This window comes from Triticum aestivum, chromosome 5D (genome assembly GCF_018294505.1).
Source record: "Triticum aestivum cultivar Chinese Spring chromosome 5D, IWGSC CS RefSeq v2.1, whole genome shotgun sequence".
In the NCBI taxonomy this organism is placed as follows: Eukaryota; Viridiplantae; Streptophyta; class Magnoliopsida; order Poales; family Poaceae; genus Triticum; species Triticum aestivum.
Window position 1 is genome coordinate 569,463,324 of NC_057808.1, and position 21,401 is coordinate 569,484,724.

At 42.9% G+C, this 21,401-nt stretch overlaps 1 protein-coding gene and 1 pseudogene across 1 annotated transcript; both read right to left on the reverse strand.

The window, feature by feature from the left end:
- Nucleotides 1-17,178: 17,178 nt before the first annotated feature.
- On the reverse strand, nt 17,179-18,547 carry LOC123126318 (phytosulfokine receptor 2-like; annotated as a pseudogene).
- Nucleotides 18,548-19,830: 1,283 nt separating this feature from the next.
- Nucleotides 19,831-21,146, reverse strand: LOC123126319 (phytosulfokine receptor 2-like). Its single transcript, XM_044546683.1, has one exon. The coding sequence runs from the start codon at nt 21,144-21,146 to the stop codon at nt 20,028-20,030; it is 1,119 nt and encodes a 372-aa protein (XP_044402618.1). The 3' UTR covers nt 19,831-20,027.
- Between the last annotated feature and the right edge of the window lie 255 nt (nt 21,147-21,401).

The window sequence follows — 21,401 nt, forward strand, 5'->3', positions numbered from 1 at the left end:
AAGGAAGGAACTTCGGTAACACATCCTCGTCTCCACCGGCTCCACTCTTGGTTATCTCTTACCTTTACTTGTGCGCTTATATTGTGTTGTATCCCTTCCTTGCGTGTGTGCTAGTTGTTGTTGCATCATATAGGTTGACCACCTAGTTGCATATCTAGACAACCTACTTTGATGCAAAGTTCAAATTGGTAAAGAAAAGCTAAAAATTGTTAGTTGCCTATTCACCCCCCCCCTCTAGTCAACTATATCGATCCTTTCACAGGGGACGCAATATATCTCACCCAAGCTAACAATACCTAGATCCAGCTGTATCCATCCGTCAACACATAACCAAGAAACCTTCGGAAATCGTTTACCTCAACCTTCAAAAAGCATCCGTTATACGAGTTATGGCAATACTCCCGAACTCCCGCCCCAGTACTGGGTGGCGTCGAGGTAATCTCACCAACAACTGCATAAAAGAGATTTTCGATGTCGGCGAAAAAAACTCAGGTATTCCAGAACTGCAACAATAAAATTGTGATGACAACACCTCGGAGCTCAACTCCCCGGGACACTGCCACAACCCCTAAATGTCAGGAGGCACCAAGAAAAATGTTCTCGTCACAAAACCATCGGAACGATTCCAAGATACCCGCGTGATCCTAATTTTTTTTTAGTGAAATTTGAGGAGAGGAGAGTCAAAATTTCTACGTCGGGGGGCCTCACCAGAGCGACGAAGGGACTGGGGAGTAAAAGAATCCTACTCTCCGATATATATAATCCTAAGACTCAAAACATTTTTTTCTAGACTCAACAATGCCAGCGATTCGATCAAGCAGGGGGCTCCTAAGTCGGGGATGGCTCTGAATACCAACTTGTAACGCCCACGATGCGGCTATATCTCCCACGTGTTGAGGCATGACTTGGAGGCATAACCGCATGGTGGTTTTGTCGCAAGAAGGGTCATCTTCACACAATCCCATGTAATGAACAAGAATGGGATAAAGAGTTGGCTTACAATCGCCACTTCACACAATACATAAATTAAACATACATCATTCAGAGTACACACATATGTCCGACTACGGAACCAAAAGAAAAGAAGACAACCCCAAATGCTAGATCCCCGATCGTCCCAACTGGGCTCCACTACTGATCATCAGGAAACGAAACATAGTAACGGCCAAGGTCCTCGTCGAACTCCCACTTGAGTTCGGTTGCGTCACCTGCACTGGTATCATCGGCACCTACAACTGTTTTGGAGGTATCTGTGAGTCACGAGGACTCAGCAATCTCACACCCGCGAGATCCAGACTATTTAAGCTTATGGGTAGGAGAAGGTAGTGAGGTGGAGCTGCAGCAAGCACTAAGCATATATGGTGGCTAACATACACAAATAAGAGCGAGAAGAGAAGCAACGCAATGGTCGTGAAGCTAGAAGTGATCAAGAAGTGATCCTGAAACTACTTACGCACAACCATAACACAAGAACCGTGTTCACTTCCCGGACTCCGCCGAAAAGAGACGATCACGGTTACACACGCGGTTGATGCATTTTAATTAAGTCAAGTGTCAAGTTCTCTACAACCGGACATTAACAAATTCCCATCTGCCACATAACCGCGGGCACAGCTCTCGAAAGTTTATACCCTGCAGGGGTGTCCCAACTTAGCCCATCACAAGCTCTCACGGTCAACGAAGGATATTCCGTCTCCCGGGAAGACCCGATCAGGCTCGGAATCCCGGTTACAAGACATTTCGACAATGGTGAAACAAGACCAGCAAAACCACCCGACTGTGCCGACAAATCCCGATAGGAGCTGCACATATCTCGTTCTCAGGGCACACGGGGTGAGCGAAGCGTACAGGTACCAACGTAACCCAAGTTGCCAAGGGACGGTCCCGCACGGTGCTCTAGTTTGGACCAACACTTAGAGAAGCATTGGCCCGAGGGGGGCTAAAATAAAGATGACCCTCGGGTTAATTACTCCCAAGGAAAAGGTAATAGGTTGTTAGGCAAATGGTAAAACCAATGTTGGGCCTTGCTGGAGGAGTTTTATTCAAGGCGAACTGTCAAGGGGGTCCCATAAATCACCCAACCGCGTAAGGGACGCAAAATCAAGGAACATAACACCGGTATGACGGAAACTAGGGCGACAAGAGTGGAACAAAACACCAGGCATAAGGCCGAGCCTTCCACCCTTTACCAAGTATATAGATGCATTATTTAAATAAGAGATATTGTGATATCCTAACATATCCATGTTCCAACATGGAGCAAACTTCATCTTCACCTGCAACTAGCAACGCTATAAGAGGGGCTGAGCAAAAGCGGTAACATAGCCAAACAACGGTTTGCTAGGAAAGGTGGGTTAGAGGCTTGAAATGGCAATATGGGAGGCATGATATAGCAAGTGGTAGGTAGCGCGGCATAGCAATAGAGCGAACAACTAGCAAGCAAAGATAGAAGTGATTTCGAGGGTATGGTCATCTTGCCTGAAATCCCGCTAGGAAGAAGAACGAGTCCATGAAGTAGACGAACCAACATAGTCGAACGAATCCTCACCAACGCAATGTAACCGTAACTATCAAGGAGAAGCACAACCGGAAAGAAGCAAACACCATGGTAAACACACAAGCATAAACATGGCATGATGCACAACCAAGGATGATGCATGTCCGTGTAGCGACCCGACCCGAATGGATCAAGTCTCTGTGCTTAAGTGTCATCCCTGGATCCGTATGCTGACACACACAGTACTCGAGGATTTATAACAGAGGTAAATCACATGTATAAAGTAACATAAATACTATTACCTCAATCCAAATAGCGGAAGTAACAAGGTTGTGGATTCCCATCAACACCAACGGCAAAGTTGAGTGTAGAAATCGTAACCCTAACGTATCACTTACTCGTTGTACGAACCTGCAACATGAGACGTTGCAGCCACAAAGGGTCAGTGCATTGAATGTACTAGCAAATTCACACCATAGGATAATGAATGAATAATAGCTATCACTACATGCATATTTGGCTGGTGGAAAAGCTCTATGGTTACTGTTTTGCGAAAAGCCAATTTTTCCCTACTGCAAAGGAATAAATTTTATTTAACTATCATGGTGGTTGTTAAACATTGAGAATGGTTGACAGCATTCTCAATCCCAATTAAGTATCATCATCAAAACCCAACAAAATTAATTAAAGTAACATGATGAGATTCACATGAAAATCCAGATACTAGATACTCAAGTTGTCCATAACCGGGGACACGGCTAATCATAATTAGTTTTTACACTCTGCAGAGGTTTGCGCACTTTTCCCCACAAGACTCGATCCCCTCCGTTGGGATTCTTGCACTTCATGGTGTTTGAGAAACGGATGACCGAGAGACAGTCTTTCAGAAGCGTTAACTCCCTACTCCGGGTAGACAGTACCACCTACATCCCCTACATCTGATAGTCTACCTCTTCAAGAGCTCACACAACCTACCCAACTATGCTAGAGCCCATAATAGCTTGTGGCTGCACACGGAAGTTTCTAGCATGAATAATCTCATGATCCCTTTGAACCTGGGTGGCGGTCTAAAAGAAAAACAGGCAATCCTGGAATACCACCAGGTACCTCAATCCACCCAGATGTGTGTTTTAGTTGCCACCTTAAGTTTGACCATTAATTAACAATCTCACATCTGTCATGGTAACACTCAAACCCAATCCACGTCTACTAGCATAGCACTACCTCATCTACTTCCCAAACCCACAAGTTAAGAGATCCTCCTCATGCAATGTTTGAGGGTGAAACTAATGCATAAAAACTGGGTATGAAAGGGATATGATCAAAGTGTGAACTTGCCTGCAATGTTGATGAAGATGATTCGCACTCAAAACTCTTGATAGTTCTACTCGTCACACTCCGGTCAATCTATCCCGAGCAAGCAATAGTAACCATACATAAGCAATCAAGCAAAAGAATCGAAGAAAAGATCACGGAAAACTTCAAAAACAAGCAAATAATTCTTGCAACATAAAACAGTTTCTAACAGTACCAAAATTAGGTGGATTTGGCCTTATCAGAAAGTTTAGGTCAAGAGCTTCGCTTTGCAAAAAGAGTCAACTCAAACGGAGTTACGGAACTTAAGTTATGAACAAAAGAAGTTTGAATATGAATTTGAACAAATTTCGAAATTTGAAAATTTCAAAAGTTGACGTGACAGTTTAACTGGATAGGTGAAAACAAGGCGAAATTATAGGCGCTGGTTTCATCTAATTTGGATGAACGAGTAAAAAGTTATGGCTATTTGACAAATCAGGGCCAATCTGTTTTGCAGAAGAAAAATAGCTACGGCTAAAAAAAATTAGGTCTAACGCATAAATATAGAGAACGAATAAATATACCTAAAAGACGACTTCGGAGTGGGGAGACAACTTCCAAAAGTCCCACCGGAGAGGAGAAATATATTTTTCTTTAGTAAATCTAGTCAATCCAAAATATTGATTTAAACCGAATCGGATGATTTTTGAAGTCTCTATGGGTGTATATTTATTGGTGGAAAAAAGATTTAAAGGTCAAAGGCTAGGCAATGTGGGACTAAACATAGACGAAAAACAAAAAAAGAGAAGAGAAAAGCGCATGGGCCTAAAGCTTTGGCCGGCCGCGCGCGTGCGTGCGGTAGTTTTTTTTTTCAAACACTAAAAGAAGGAAGAAAGAACAAAATTAAGAAAAAGAAAAATAATTTTTTTCTGCAAACATAACCAAAAAAAATAACATGGGCCGGCATGGGTGCACTGTGCACGTAGGCGACGGATAAAATTTGGGCGGCACGTACAGTTTTTTTATTAGAAACAGAAAGGAAAACTGTATAACGAAAACAAAAATAAAATTGTACATAGGCATATTATATATCAAAATTTTCAGAAAAAGATTTTCTACGACATGCTCATTTTCTAGAGTCAATAAAAATATAAAACAAATTCAGATAAAGCAAAGAGTGCTACTGCTGCAATAAAACCTCATAAAAATCATTTTAAAAATACCGAAATGATTTCAAATTAATTTTTCTCTAATTTTCTATTTTAGGGAATCATGTTACTATATTTTCCATATATTTTTATTTGGAGAAAAATAATTTGAATAAAACCCAAATACTCCAAATTGATAATAATTTCCAAAAGGACTTTAAATTAGATCCTTTTAAACTTCCAACTCATATTTCATATGTTTTGAAGAAGTCATTTTATCTTCTCTCATGAAAATCATTGAGTTGCTTGAAGTTTCTAAATTGGAAATATTTTCAAATGATATTCAAATATTTTCAACACCCCTTTTCATTTAAATAAATGGAAAAAGTCATGTCATCTTCTCTCCAGGGTTTTGTGATGAAAAGAATTTGAATTCATGGAGATCATAAAAGAAAAATGAAAGTTTGGGAAAGTCCTTTTATTCCCTCTCATTTAACTTTCAAAAGATTTCGAATTCACTCACTTTCAGTCAATCAATCAAACAATCAATCCAATCTGTCTGTTTATTATAACATTCCAAAATTTAGAATTTTGGGATGTTACAAACCTACCACCCTTAAAATGAATCTCGTCCTCGAGATTCGGAGAGGCTAGCAAGAAATAGGTTAGGGTCGGGGTCTTCTCAAAATCCATCGACCATCACAGGGTCTCGGGTGCTACCACCCTTAGAAGCATGGTTACGGTTCCATCAAAACTCTTATAATCCATCCTTATTTGTTGGCAGTGTCGATCTTCTCAGATCGTAAGGATAATGGGCTCTTCCGGTAGTGGCATAACCTTTTTCCTCAATTCTTGTGTATCCTTTCATCTTGGTATGGTTATTCCGAGACTGGGTCTTCTTAGCTGACGGGTCTAGCGCCAATGCTAAACAACTTTCGATATCTCATGGTGGTCAACAATTTATGGTTTCTCCTGCAGGAAAATGGGTCTCGCTGAACCTCACCGTATATCCTACGATTGGCACAGCTGCCTTGTACAAGGGAAAAAATACTTATACCATTCTAAGGTTTAAACAAGGTTTAATATCATCGTCTCTCTACTATAGGTAAGTCACTCAGATTTACCATCCCATATAGCAAGGCGAATAATAAGAGTAAGTCGGTATGGTGATCAATCCATCCCGCACCCAAATCATTACCTTGTATATGGTTTAGCGAATCTCGCATTCTAACACTCGGTCATCCTCACAAGCATTGCAGAATTTCTCTTGTCAACGAACCAAGTTCGGATAAATCCATGGATTCTGCAAGCCAAACAAACATCTATCGTTCCTTCCCAACCCTCAGGTTTTGCGTAACTCCTATAAGATCGTTTGTCGATAAAATCGTAACTTCTTTCAGGGTTTTTCCTTCAGCAAGAATGTGCTTGCTTCTTGGCAGGTCCTGGGGCCTGTGGGTTATGGCCCATCTCATCACTTGTAAAGCTTGAACTCATCATCGGGGCAACGGATCTCTAATCCAACATCCAACTTCCAGCTCCCTGGCATACTTAAAATCCATCCAATTGTATTGTCTCCCTTCCTTCTATTGACACCAAACTAGGACATGATTACTCAGACTCATCATGGAATTTCCCTTGATCCATATTTCCAACATCATACCTCCTTTATATCCAATAGTAATTCATCTCTTCATCCTCGTGGGATATCCCACATACCGAGATAAAAACTTATACTTATGAAGTCCATACTCCACTTCGTGGAACATCATTATCCTTTCCAGGGTCAAGCATCCTTACAGGGGAATATTGGCCATCTCTGCATGGCACTTCTTCAACTGGGAAACGTGAAACACATCATGAACTCCTGACAGTCCTTCGGGTGACTCCAACTTGTTGGCCACTTCTCCCATACGCTCCAAAACTCGGTATGGTCCTACAAATCTCGGAGCTAACTTTCCCTTAACTCCAAATAGTTTAACTCCTCGCAGAGGGGACACACGAAGACATGCTCTGTCTCCAATTTCATAGACTACCTCCTTGTGTTTTTAAGTCTGCATAATTCTTCTGCCTGGACTGAGCTACCTTCAGTCTATCTCGAATCAACTTAACATTCTCTTCTGACTCCTTGATCACATTTGGTCCAAACAACTGACGGTCTCCAACTTCATCCCACATCAACGGTGTCTGGCTCCATCTCCCATACAAAGCTTCAAAAGGGGCCATCTTCAAACAAGCTTGGTAACTATTGTTGTATGAGAACTCCGCGTAAGGTAGATTATCATCCCTACTAGATCCATAATCTAGCGCACACGCTCTCAACATGTCCTCCAGAATCTGATTGACTCTCTCGGTCTATCCATCTGTCTGCGGATGAAAGACTGTACTGAACTCTAGCCTAGTACCCAAAGTCTGGTGCAGCTGATTCCAAAACTTTGAGGTAAACTGTGTTCCTCTATCTGATACGATGGTCCTCGGAACTCCATGCAGACATACGATCCTGGTCATATATATCTTGGCCAACTTCGCACATGTATAGGTGGTTTTCACTGGGATAAACTGAGCCACTTTGGTCAAGCGAATCAACTACTACCCAGATAGAATCATATCCCGATCGGGTTCTGGGAAATCCGATAATGAAATCCATGCCAAGCTTATCCTACTTCCATTCGGGTATCGGCATAGGCTGTAGTAACCCTGCTGGCTTCTGATGCTCTGCTTTTACTCTCTCTGGCATACATCACCTATGACTATATACTCCGCAATATCCTTCTTCATACCAGTCCACCAGAAACGCTCCTTCAAATCCAAATACATCCTGGTGTTTCCAGGGCGAATCGAGTATGGTGAGTCATGAGCCTCCTGAAGTATTAACTTCCTGATCTTTGCATTATTGGGCACATATACACGGTCCTCGAACCATAAGGTGTCGTGCTCATCCTTACAAAAACCTTTGGCCTTTCCTTTGCTCATCCTCTCTTTTACCTCAGCAATCTCTTTGTCATTCTTCTGAGCTTCACGGATCTTTCCCAATAATGTAGACTGAACTTCCATTGCTGCAACAAAACCCTTGGGAACAATCTCCAACCGAAGTTCCCTGAGATCCTCGGCTCACTCCTTTGGCAATCCTCCGCTTATGAGGGTATTCGTCCTTGTGTTCTTTATGGTTGTGTCCTATTTCTCCACAAAGCTTGTATGCACAAGGTTTATTCATATCCTTTCCATAAGGCCTCAATTTCTGGGACACAAGCCAAGACTTTGGCAAAGTCAACTTATATTCTTTCCAAGTGGTTACTCCTTGCCATCCGTTGATGGTTTGGTACATCCTCCACCAAGTAGCAGCACCTCTTTCAAAACACTGAAGAGCATGCTGGGCCATATATTTTCCGACTATAGGGTTATTCTCCATATGATCCTCCATGTTCTGAATCCATCGGTCTGTCTCCAATTGACTCATTGGTCCAGAAAATATGAGTTCATCTCCATTCATCCTCTATTGGGTCCATGGGTTTGGGGTGAGATAAGAGAGATAGAGAGGGATGCACACAATACAAACAAAAGTTTTGAAAAGACAGATTTTTATTTTGTGGCTGTCGGAAAACAACAAACAAATGACAGCTCACAATCGTCGCATCTAACGTAGGTATATAACAGGGGTTTGGTCTTCTAAGGGTCAATAAATTTTCAACAACGCTGAACTCTTCAAGTCTTGTTCATGTCTCCAATGGCTTCTTCAGATCATGCTTGTCCTTCTCAAGTTCTTTTGCCAGATCATCTCTGTTGACGTGAAGACTCGAGTGACGTCCTTTAATATTTCTGGATTTGCGTTCCACACTTCTGGTTTTCAACATCCTTGGCATGAACCATGGTCCTACCGTTCATCAGTTTCTTGACGAATCTCCGGTATCTCGAGGTTTTGCTCTTCCAGCTTGGCTACTTTCTACTTCTGAGTCCTGAGTTCTTCACGGAATGCTCCTTGTCAAATATAGCTTCCTGAAGGTCCATATTTAAAATCCTTGATGTAATACTCCAGATCCTGTCGATACACCAGCTAAGGTTAAAACTGCATCCTTTGCTTGGCAGATGCTCCATCAGCCTTCTACCATCCAATCCTTCCGAAGAAATGCATGCTTAACTCAGCACGGTGACAATAGCATAAGCGGGCGATAACATCATGGATAGCCATGTTTCTGCCCTTGTCATTACCATGAGCTATCATTCCATAGTTGATATCCCTTGCCTTAAGGTTTTCTTGACAAAATCTTTGAGTTCTAATGCTCTATGTTCCGGTCTTTCTCCGATACACCTTGATCTCGGGTATTTACGGCTTCCATAGTCTGACAAAATCCATAAGGGTAGCCATTCCTAGGTCATACAAATCTTCAAATTCTCCTAGTCTTCAGAGTCTTCAACCGTTGTAGTTTCCATTTACACGGTAAAATCTTCTTCATTCCAAAGTGGTCTTAGTTGTCCGATATCTTGTACTTCTTGAAGTGGTCTCATCCGTCGAATCTTCGAGCTCAAAAGGGGAAAGGGGTATAGTCTCACTAAAAGGGAACATTTGAATATGCTCAGAAAAGAAGAGAGGTAAGAGATCTTTTTGAAAAGAAAGTTGTAGAGAAAAATCTTTTCCTATGGGCTTGCCAGTTTCTAGGGTCACGTCCTACAGTCAACATGTGCTCTGATACCATCTTGTAGCGACCCGACCCGAATGGATCAAGTCTATGTGCTTAAGTGTCATCCCAGGATCGGTATGCTAACACACACAGTACTCGAGGATTTATAACAGAGGTAAATCACATGTATAAAGTAACGTAAATACTATTACCTCAATCCAAATAGCGGAAGTAACAAGGTTGTGGATTCCCATCAACACCAACGGCAAAGTTGAGTGTATAAATCGTAACCCTAACGTATCACTTACTCGTTGTACGAACCTGCAACATGAGACGTTGCAGCCACAAAGGGTCAGTACATTGAATGTACTGGCAAATTCACACCATAGGATAATGAATGAATAATAGCTATCACTACATGCATATTTGGCTGGTGGAAAAGCTCTATGGTTACTGTTTTGCGAAAAGCCAATTTTTCCCTACTGCAAAGGAATAAATTTTATTTAACTATCATGGTGGTTGTTAAACATTGAGAATGGTTGACAGCATTCTCAATCCCAATTAAGTATCATCATCAAAACCCAACAAAATTAATTAAAGTAACATGATGAGATTCACATGAAAATCCAGATACTAGATACTCAAGTTGTCCATAACCGGGGACAGGGCTAATCATGATTAGTTTGTACACTCTGCAGAGGTTTGCGCACTTTTCCCCACAAGACTCGATCTCCTCCGTTGGGATTCTTGCACTTCATGGTGTTTGAGAAACGGATGACCGAGACACAGTCTTTCAGAAGCGTTAACTCCCTACTCCGGGTAGACAGTACCACCTACATCCACTGCATCTGCTAGTCTACCTCTTCAAGAGCTCACACAACCTACTCAACTATGCTAGAGCCCATAATAGCTTGTGGCTGCACACGGATGTTTCTAGCATGAATAATCTCATGATCCCTTTGAACCTGGGTGGCGGTCCAAAAGAAAAATAGGCAATCCTAGAATACCCAGGTACCTCAATCCACCCAGGTGTGTGTTTTAGTTGCCACCTTAAGTTTGACCAGTAATTAACAATCTCACATATGTCATGGTAACACTCAAACCCAATCCACGTCTACTAGCATAGCATAACAATATAAGCAAACATAGAAGTAACTCCCAAGGGTTTGATAATAAACAGGGCAATAGGTACTACCTCATCTACTTCCCAAACCCACAAGTTAAGAGATCCTACACATGCAATGTTTGAGGGTGAAACTAATGCATAAAAACTGGGTATAAAAGGGATATGATCAAAGTGTGAACTTGCCTGCAATGTTGATGAAGATGATTCGCACTCAAAACTCTTGATAGTTCTACTCGTCACACTCCGGTCAATCTATCGTGAGCAAGCAATAGTAACAAAACATAAGCAATCAAGAAAAATAATCGAAGAAAAGATCACGGAAAACTTCGGAAACAAGCAAATAACTCTTGCAACATAAAACAGTTTCTAACAGTACCAAAATTAGGTGGATTTGGCCTTATCAGAAAGTTTAGGTCAAGAGCTTCGTTTGCAAAAAGAATCAACTCAAACGGAGTTACGGAACTTAAGTTATGAACAAAAGAAGTTTGAATATGAATTTGAACAAATTTCGAAATTTGAAAATTTCAAAAGTTGACGTGACAGTTTAACTCGATAGGTGAAAACAAGACGAAACTATAGGCTTATGGCTATTTGAAAAATCAGCGCCAATCTGTTTTGCAGAAGAAAAATAGCTACGGCTAAAAAAAATTAGGTCTAACGCATAAATATAGAGAACGAATAAATATACCTAAAAGACGACTTCGGAGTGGGGAGACAACTTCCAAAAGTCCCGCCGGAGAGGAGAAATATATTTTTCTTTAGTAAATCTAGTCAAACCAAAATATTGATTTAACCCGAATCGGATGATTTTTGAGGTCTCTATGGGTAAATATTTATTGGTGGAAAAAAGGCTTAAAGGTTAAAGGCTAGGCAATGTGGGACTAAACGTAGACGAAAAACAAAAAAGAGAGAAGAGAAAAGCGCATGGGCCTAAAGCTTCGGCCGGCCGCGTGCGTGCGTGCGGCAGTTTTTCTTTTCAAACACTAAAAGAAGGAAGGAAGAAAAAAATTAAGAAAAAGAAAAATAATTTTTTTCTGCAAACATAACCAAAAAAACAACATGGGCCGGCATGGGTGCACTGTGCACGCAGGCGACGGATAAAATTTGGGCGGCACGTACAGTTTTTTTTATTAGAAACAGAAAGGAAAACTTTATAATGAAAAGAAAAATCAAATTGTACATAGCCATAATATATATCAAAATTTTCAAAAAAGATTTTCCACGACATGATCATTTTTCTAGAGTCAAATAAAATATAAAACAAATTCAGATAAAGCAAAGAGTGCTACTGCTGCAATAAAACCTCATAAAAATCATTTTAAAAATACCAAATTATTTCAAATTAATTTTTCTCCAATTTTCTATTGTAGGGAATCATGTTACCCTATTTTCCATATATTGTTATTTTGGAGAAAAGTAATTTGAATAAAACCCAAATACTCCAAATTGAAAATAATTTCCAAAAGGACTTTAAATTAGATCCTTTTAAACTTCCAACTCATATTTCATATGTTTTGAAGAAGTCATTTTATCTTCTCTCATGAAAATCATTGAGTTGCTTGAAGTTTCTGAATTGGAAATATTTTCAAATGATATTCAAATATTTTCAACACCCCTTTTCATTTAAATAAATGGAAGAAGTCATGTCATCTTCTCTCTAGGGTTTTCTGATGAAAAGAATTTGAATTCATGGAGATCATAAAAGCAAAATGAAAGTTTGGGAAAGTCCTTTTATTCCCTCTCATTTAACTTTCAAAAGATTTCGAATTCACTCACTTTCAGTCAATCAATCAAACAATCAATCCAATCTATCTGTTTATTATAACATTCCGAAATTTAGAATTTTGGGATGTTACAGTCCGGTTTAAAGATGCATGGCATGGCAAAGTGCAACAAACAATACTACCAATTAAGTGGAGCTCAATATGCAACGAGTTGCATATTGGCGAAACACCACATTAAGTTATTTAGTTCTCTCTCGATTATGTACCCAACAATATTAAATGTTGATTAACCTGGCAAGAGGTGAAGCATAATAAAACTATCTATTTAAGCAAGTTTAAATGAGGCCGGAAACAACAAACAACAATTCCAGAAAATCCTCATATGCATATTTTGGAATTGGTACTGTTCTGCCCTAAACCGTATTTTAATGTTGTTAAGCAGTAAAACGAAGTGCACCAAGTTAATCTATGCATTTTTCTAGACAATTTACATATATAGTTTATTTAAAATGGAGCTACGGTTATTTAGTTATGCAATAAAGCATTTTAGCATGGCATTTATGCAAATTAAATGTAAACAGCAACATAAACATTTTTAACATGGATGAAAGTTGGATATTATGAAACTAGACAGAATTCTATGCATTTTACATATAAGAAGTATTTTAAACCGATGCACGGTTAATTAGTTATTGAATGCATGAACATGAGGGTTTTTCTGTAAAACTAGCACTCTCTGGAAAAAAAATAGCTAAATCGCAGCAGCATGAAAAAAATACACAACGGGCTGAATCTGGTTGGCCCAATCGGCGGAAAAACCGAGGGGCGCTGGGGTGTGGCCTCACCCATGGGCTTCGGCCCGGTTCGGTGGAGAGGGAGGCTGGAAGGGGCGCCGGGCCTTGGTCACTGCATGGCTGTGGTCGACGAGCGAGGCAGCGAGCGCTGCTCGACCTGAAGCAGGGGACGAAGGGGAAGCAGAGGCGCAGGATTGCGATGGCGCTGGTGGCCTCCGGTGGGGTGACGCGATGACCTGGAAGCTGGGACACAGGGCCTCGCCGGATCTGACGGAGACGGCGATGAACAGAGCAGGGCACCGACGATGGCTGCTGTTACAGAGAGAGATCGAGAGTGAGCGGAGGCAGGAGGAAGAAAATAAAGGAGAAGGGAGGAGCAGGGGAACGGCAGCCTGGACCTAGATGGCGACGCCAGGACTTGACGGGGGGAGCCGGTCTGACGAGGAGGCCGGGGACGACTCGTTCTGGCCGGAGCCGAGGCGTGGAACGAGGCAGGATGAAGCTTCAGGTTCAGGCGGCCATGGCGGGGAGGCGCTCCGGGAAGACGATGGCGGCGGGCGGAGGCGACCTCCGGTGACGCGGGAGAGGCGAGGGAGGCTGGACGGAGCAACGGATCCAGGCGATGGGGCAGTGGTGAAACTCCTAGGCCATGGCGGCCTCCTTCGGTTCCCTGTCCAAAACGAGAGAGAGAGAGAGAGAGAGAGCTGAGAGATAGAACGAGGCGGGGAGAGAGAAAAACAACGGGGAAGGAGAGGAAGCCGGCGCTCATCTGCTGGTTTGGTCGGCCGGCGGCGGGGCTGTCGGGGTGGCCGTCGTGGAGCGGCTGCAGCAGGTACGGGGACAAGAAGGAGCTGCTGGTTGGGTGGATCGATGGATTGGGCAGCGCTGAAAACGAGGGAGATGGTCGGGTCGGCTGGATTGGGAGGGATCCCGAGGAAAACGGAGTGGCGGCGGCGCGAGGGAAGGGTGGACGGGGCAGGCTAGACTAGGGTTTAGGCTGACTATAAATAGTAGGTTGATTTTTGGGTAGGCGCTAGCTCGTCCCTACGATCATAATCGGACGGCTGGGAAAAAAAATAGGTAGGAAGTCCAAATAATAAAACAGAGATGTCTTATAGACATTTGGGGATGATCCGAATCCAACGGTCATGACTGCCCGGGTCAGGTTCGGAGATGTTTCGGACACGCACGCGAGGGGTTTGAGTATTGTGTAGAGAGGGTCACACGGTCGGGCAACAAAAGAATGGTCGGTCTTGAGAAAGGTCAACAGAGACGAGGAAGAAGCGGCAACTAGCGACGGGTGCAAGTTTTAGAAAACATGCGATGCAATGCGGATGATGCCATGATGAAATGCAACAAACAAATAAATACACACGACGATAACGGAAAAACAAGGAAGGCGTCTGGAGCATCGGTCTTGGGGCGTTACACTCCAGCAGTGCATCAGTGCAACTAAAATGTAGGAAACATAAAGAATGTCATATAATTCTTAGAGCAAGTCACTCTTTCGAAAGGCGGGGACAATCCGACAACAGTTCACAAAACACATCACAGTAGCTACTGGCAGCTTATGTCCTTAAGATTATGCCCCACCAATTCGATATTAATAACCATCTACTTTGTTGATTTATCCATGTCACAAGTAGAAGGAAAGGCATCTGCTATTACACTATGAAGCTGATCTGAAAAGGAAGACATGTATCTCACATCATATAAGTAACCTTTAGCAAGCTTGTCTATCATGTCAAAAGCCTTATTGAGTCTGAGCCTTAGATAACCAAATTCTCGTTACATTTGTCCAGCCGTGTGTAGTTCAGATCCTTCGCCACAGTGTTTGTGGCGTTTTCCATGTACCTAATGGCCTCAAAGCGTCAGAATCTTCCGCCATTGTCTCATTGTGAGAGCAAACACAAGTAATCGACATTTGGGTTGGACAGCGCTGTTTTGGACAGTGGTGTTGAAAAGAATGGTTACTCGTCGTGTTCTGTAAGTACCCCTTTTGATGGTAAATGGCCTTTGGAAGCCCAGGCTGCTCTAATAGGAGATCAAGCATCATTCTACCTGGATCCTTACAATGCTCGCCTCAACCTGTGTTATAAAAAATTGCAGAAGAGTCACTTCTAATTGTAAAGTTGACATAATTCATGGTCTTGCTTATATCCAAGTGTCAATTTTGATGTTTCCAGTTCTGATGTGAGGCAAATGAAAAAGTAAGATTGAATAAGAATAAGTCAAACACAAAGTCGAAGACGTGTTTGCTGCAATAATCGGTGATGTATATCAGGTCATCGCTACCCATCTCATGATGCAAGAGTGAAAGCTCGTCACTATTTGTACTTGCACTTACATAACAAAAGTAAATGTAAAAGTTTTAAATAGCGGAAAATGCAAGAGAGAGTGGGATTACTATAGGCTCAGAGACAACATGCCAACAAATTAATTGACATGCCCTCTTTTGAACCTTGATGCGAGCATAAACAGTGAAAGCCACATGGCATAATATTTTAAACTGAACTGAGCATCCGACAGTTCGTCAACAAATAATTCTTGAGCCAACCAAATTTATGCCATTACTGAAACAACACATGCACCCCAAAATCCAACCATCCATGGAAACTAGAGAAGTAGCAAATGTTTTTTTGTATTTCTCACATGACAAAGATCGCCATCTGATTGTGTCTTGTAATCAATACCCCACCATTGCCTTATGATGCTTATACTACTTAATGGTAAGACCTATTTCCATTGCGCATTAGATAATGCCCTCTTGCATCCAGTGTGATATTTTATCAAAGAAAGACCAAGCATGCAAGCATTACTGGTAAACAAAAAAGTTCATAAAGATATGGTATTCCTTCAGGGAAGCCGTACGCCCGGTTTTTCAAAATATGCAAGTAATAGACATGCAAAAATTGATCATTCAGCAGCAAAACTTTATAGGAAACAAGATTTACGGCTGATTTATTCTACTATACTGGCTGGAGAACTTCACCAAAGGAATATATAACATGTGAAATATTGAATACAAGTTAGAATCGAAGAAGGCATCTTAGACTTCATACACAATGTATTTCTTGTAAAGGTATACTTCATATCGATAAATATGAGCGGCTACCTAATACTTGGTTTCCTGAATTCTTAATGTCTCCATTTGCAAGCATCTAACAGGTGCTGCTGTTCCAGCTTAGAAAGCCTCAAAATGTTCACCTTTGCTCAAATAGAAAGAATGCATACTACGATACATCATTCTGGAATTCAATTAGTCAATCAATATTTATTCTCAATTTGGAACAGAATTAGAATTAGGGGGCAGGAAACTAAAAAACACACCACCAGCTGCTACTCGCGGATTGTCGTTTGCTTCAAAAACTAATTTGGAACAGAATTACAGATAGGGGACATGAAACTCAACAAATTTGATACGGCATGCTTGAACCCTAAACCCAGACTTGGCATTGCCATTCTTAAATATGATAGTGTTGTCGTACCGGGATACAACATTGTTCCTTCTAGATCTGACAGTGTTGTTGGTCCTAGTTATGACATTTGGGAGATGCTTAAGTTGTTGGTCCTAGTTAATAAATTTGTGTTTTAACTTGGAATATAACATGTCTATAGAAAGCATCTCTTCGACATACAGTGTGTTTTTATAGCATTTTTAAAAACTAAAATATAGTATCAACCTGGTTTTTACTGGTTTCTGCGTGGCTGCAGCAGCTCTGGAGCTCATATGAATATGCGTGGCTGTAGCAGCTCTGGAGCTGATATGAATATGACGGATAGTGATTGATCGTAATACTTCTACTGGTTTGCCCAAGAAAAATATTGAAGGCGTGGACATGCTGCTGCTGCTACCTTGTTTTGTTGTATGGATCAAAGCAAAGTACAAAGCAAAGAACACCGCCCAGGTCGCAAGGAATAATCTAATCTAATTAATATATTAGAGATCACAGCTCAAATAATTAAAACAAACAAACCACTCAAGATCGCGTCTTCTCGATACACAATAAAACTTAGCATACAAACCAAACCATGCTATTACAATACATATACTTACTACAACTTATACGAGGCATAGGGCACATCTTGTGTGGCAACTTATGTACCTTATTTATTGAACCATCTCATCGGCCTCGGATACTAGGCATAATCTCTCCCCCTCCCTCCTCTCACTTATAAAATCATTAACCTCATGTTATTACTTTGTTGTTTCCAGATACAATATGGTTCATCCCAGATACAACATTGTTGCTCCCGGATACAACATTGTTACTCCCCGATACAACATGGTTGATCCCAGATACGCCATTGTTGAACCCAGATACCACACTACTTCTCCCAGTTACGCCATGCCTACTCCCGGATACAACATGCTTACTCCCAGATACGACATGGTTGTTCCCAGATACCGTGTTTCATCCCCATATATAGCATGGTTGTTCCCTGATACGGTGTTTTCATCCCCAAATATGACTGTGTTGTCATTCCCGGATAAAACATTGTTGCTCCCCGATGTTACAAAGTTGTTGGTCCCTGTGATGACATTTGGGAGCTCGTTAAGTCGTCGTCCGAGTGTGCTTCTGTTATGCTTCACATACGATGGAATGTTAGTGAAAACCATGCCCGATGAATGCCCATCAGGGGCGAGCCCCTTTAGCAGTGCCAAACTCTTAGGTGCATCGCCAACCAATGAATTGTTTGAGAGATCCAAGTAGCAAAGGTGGTGAAGCTCACCAATCCACGATGGGATGGTGCCCACCAATTGGTTGCCGGACAAATCAAGCACCTCCATTTTCTTGCATTGAGACAACCATTCCGGAACCCTGCCCTTGAGAGCACAATCACCAAGGGCCAGCACCTCGAGGCTCTTGAACCCGCCAATAATACCATCGCCTAGTAGCTCCTCACCACCGAAATTCTTGGTGAGAATCAGCGTGGTGAGGTTCTGGCACCCACGCAACACGGTGAGTACCCCTGAGATGTTTTGAAAGTTGTTGGAGCCAAGGTCGAGCTCCTCGAGCCGTGCAAGGCCTGCAAGGGAGGTTCCTGGGATGGGCCCCACAAGGCCGCGCCTGGGGAGGTGCAGTGCCGTGACACGGCCACTGGCGGCATCACAGCTCACACCTTCCCAGCTGCAGCATGCGGCGCCGAACCACGTGGCCTGGAGGAGGACACCCCCGCCGCTGAGGTTCCTAACAAAGTCTTGCAGCGCACGAAGGTCGTCGGGGTGGCACGAAGTCGCGTGCGCCTCGGGCAAGAGAAATGCCAAGAAGAAGATGGGGAGGAGCAGTAGGCAGCATTTGGCCATGGGATTCATTGAGGTCGAGTGAGTGATTGGCAAGTGCTCCCTCTTGGTGTTGTACAAACTGCTAGGGTGATGAATGGTGTCTTATAGGGTGTGCGTTGCAGCAAGTGGTAGTGAGTGGCCAGGCCACGTACTACAAGTAAGTGCCCGCCACACTTAATTTTGATTTTGGTGCTTGAAGATCTTTTTTTTTCGATGCTTGATGATCTGTGTCGACTCTTGAGTGAAATTCGTGGGTGGCAGCTCCTCTTCCTCATCTAGCTTATATTTACTTGTTTGTGGCCCATTCATGTTTGTCGACTCTTCTTCTTATCTTAAGCTGGCCGACTACTGATGCAAGGATTTGTTTTTCTTATATCAACTTGTTCAAACGCGTCACCTTCCTCCTAATTGAAATTATTAATGTGCGACAGACGATGAATAGATTGAATGTTTCTTCTCGAACAAAAAAGTCCACCGAGAGTTACCACTCAACCGGTAGCTGGCGTAGCACACAACTGGCTCTTCTCTCCGTTCGATTGTGGCTGTCTAGAGTCTGTGTCTGTGTTTTTCGTTTAACTGGGATAGATTTAGGCTTTTATTTGTTTTGTTTTTCTCTTGGCTCACATGATTGAAATTGGCTTGGTCGCTCTACTTGTTGTGTGCATGTGCCTGTTTTAACGAATGAACACACAAAAAAGTAGATAAGCCACAAAGAAAACATATGCAAGAAGAGAATCAACAAAAAGATGACTTAGGCTTTCGTTGGGCCACAGCGACATGGTTCGTCCTGGACACAACGGTGTTACTCCCAGATTCGACATTTTTGCTCCTCCCGGATACGCATGCTTGATCCCAGAGATGACATGGTTGCTCCTAGACTTGGCATTGCCGTTCTGAAATATGACAGTGTTGTCGTTCCTGGACACGACATTATTGCGTCCAGATCTGACAATGTTGTTGGTCCTAGTTATGACATTTGGGTGATGGTTAAGTTGTTGGTCCTAGTTGATAAATTTGTATTTGAACTTGGAATTTAACATGTCTATATAAAGCATCTCTTTGACATACAACATTTTTTATAGCTTCAAAACTTCAAAAGATAGTTTCAACGTGGATATTCTCTCGGCGCGGCTGTCATAGGTATCTTTGATTTGTAATTTGCATTCGACCAGACGGCCAAAGACGTGGGATCGATGCATGGACAGTTATCATGGACGTACGTACATACAGTGAGAAGAAGATATGGAATGCGTCTAGTGCAGTGTAGTGCATGGACAAAAGATATGGCACGCCGGCATGGATTTGCAGCAAAGCATAACCTAGGGAAAAGTATAATCTTGTGAGACATACATACATAAGTTTAATTTGGATATGTCATACAAGCTAGTATTAAAACTCTTGATACATCAGTTTTTCCCTGAATATATGAGTGTCTTTATTTATTCTTTTCGGATCATGCATGATAGTACTTCTTCTGACACCATGGAACGGACGGACGCGGCAACACGCGCACTTATACCATGATATGTACAGTCATTAACCTCAGGTTACGACTTTGTTGTGCCCAGTTACAAAATGGTTCTTACCGGACACGGTATTGTGGCTCCCAGATACAACATTTTTACTCCCGGATACGATATTTTTGCTCCCACCTACGTCATTGTGGGTCCCAGATACGATATTGTGTTTCCCAATCACGACATGGTGGCTCCCAGACGCGGCATGGTTGCTCCCGGATACGACGTGATGATCCCCAGTTACAACATGATTATTCCCATATACGACCTGGTAGCTCCCGGATACGGCGTTGTCATTCCCAAATATTACAGTGTTGTCGTTCCCGGCCATAACATTGTTGCTCCCAGATCTGACAACGTTATTGGTCCCAGCTATGACATTTGGGGCATGCTTACGTTGTCGGCCATGTTTGCTTCTTCCGCTACGCTTCAGATAGAATGTCATGTTAGTGAAATCGATGTCCGGTGAACACCCAGAGGTGTTGAGGCCCTTAGAACCCTTGGGTACCTCGCCAACCAATGTATTGTTGGAGAGATCCAAGTAGCAAAGATGGTCAAGCCTACTAATCCAGGACGGGACGGTGCCGACCAATTGGTTGTGTGACAGGTCAAGCACCTCCATTTTCCTGCATTGAGACAACCATTTCGGAACCCTGCCCCTGAGAGCACAATCACCAAGGTCTAGCACCACGAGGTTCTTGAACCCGCCAATAATACCATCATCGGGTAGCTCCTCACCGCCGAAATTCTTGGTGAGAATCAGTGTGGTGAGGTTCTGGCACCCACGCAGCACGGTGATCGCCCCTGAGATGTTGTGCAAGTTGTTGTAGCCGAGGTCGAGCTCCTCCAGCAACACGAGGCTTGCGAGGGAGGCTCCTGGGATGGGCCCCACGAGGCCACGTCCGGGGAGGCGCAGCGCCGTGACGCGGCCGGTGGCACCGTCACAGCCCACGCCATCCCAGCCACAGCATGTGGCGCCGGACCACGCGGTGCGAAGGAGGACGCCCCCCCTGCTGAGGTTCGCGGCGAAGCCCCGTAGTGCTTGGAGGTCGTCGGGATGGCACGAGGTCGCGCGCGCCTCGGGCAAGAGGAACCCCAAGAGGAAGAGGAGGAGCAGCAGGCAGCATTTGGCCATGGGATTCATTCAGGTGGAGTGAGTGATCTCTGTTGGTGGTGTGGTGTACGAACTGCTTGAGTGTTGCATCGTGTTCTTATAGTAAATGTGCGTGTGCGCTGCATGCAGTGAGTGCCTGCCAAACTTGATTTGATTTTGGTGGTGCTCCATATGTGTCTGTCGACTGGAGTGAAATTCATGGGTGCTCCTCCTCCTCGTCTATCTTCTACGGAGTACTGCTTTACTTCCCATCAAGGAAATAAAAACTTATACTTTACCTGTCGA

Coding starts and splice junctions, on each gene's coding strand:
- LOC123126319 (XM_044546683.1), bottom strand. CDS start 21,146: ATGAATCCCATGGCCAAATGCTGCCTGCTGCTCCTCCTCTTCCTCTTG.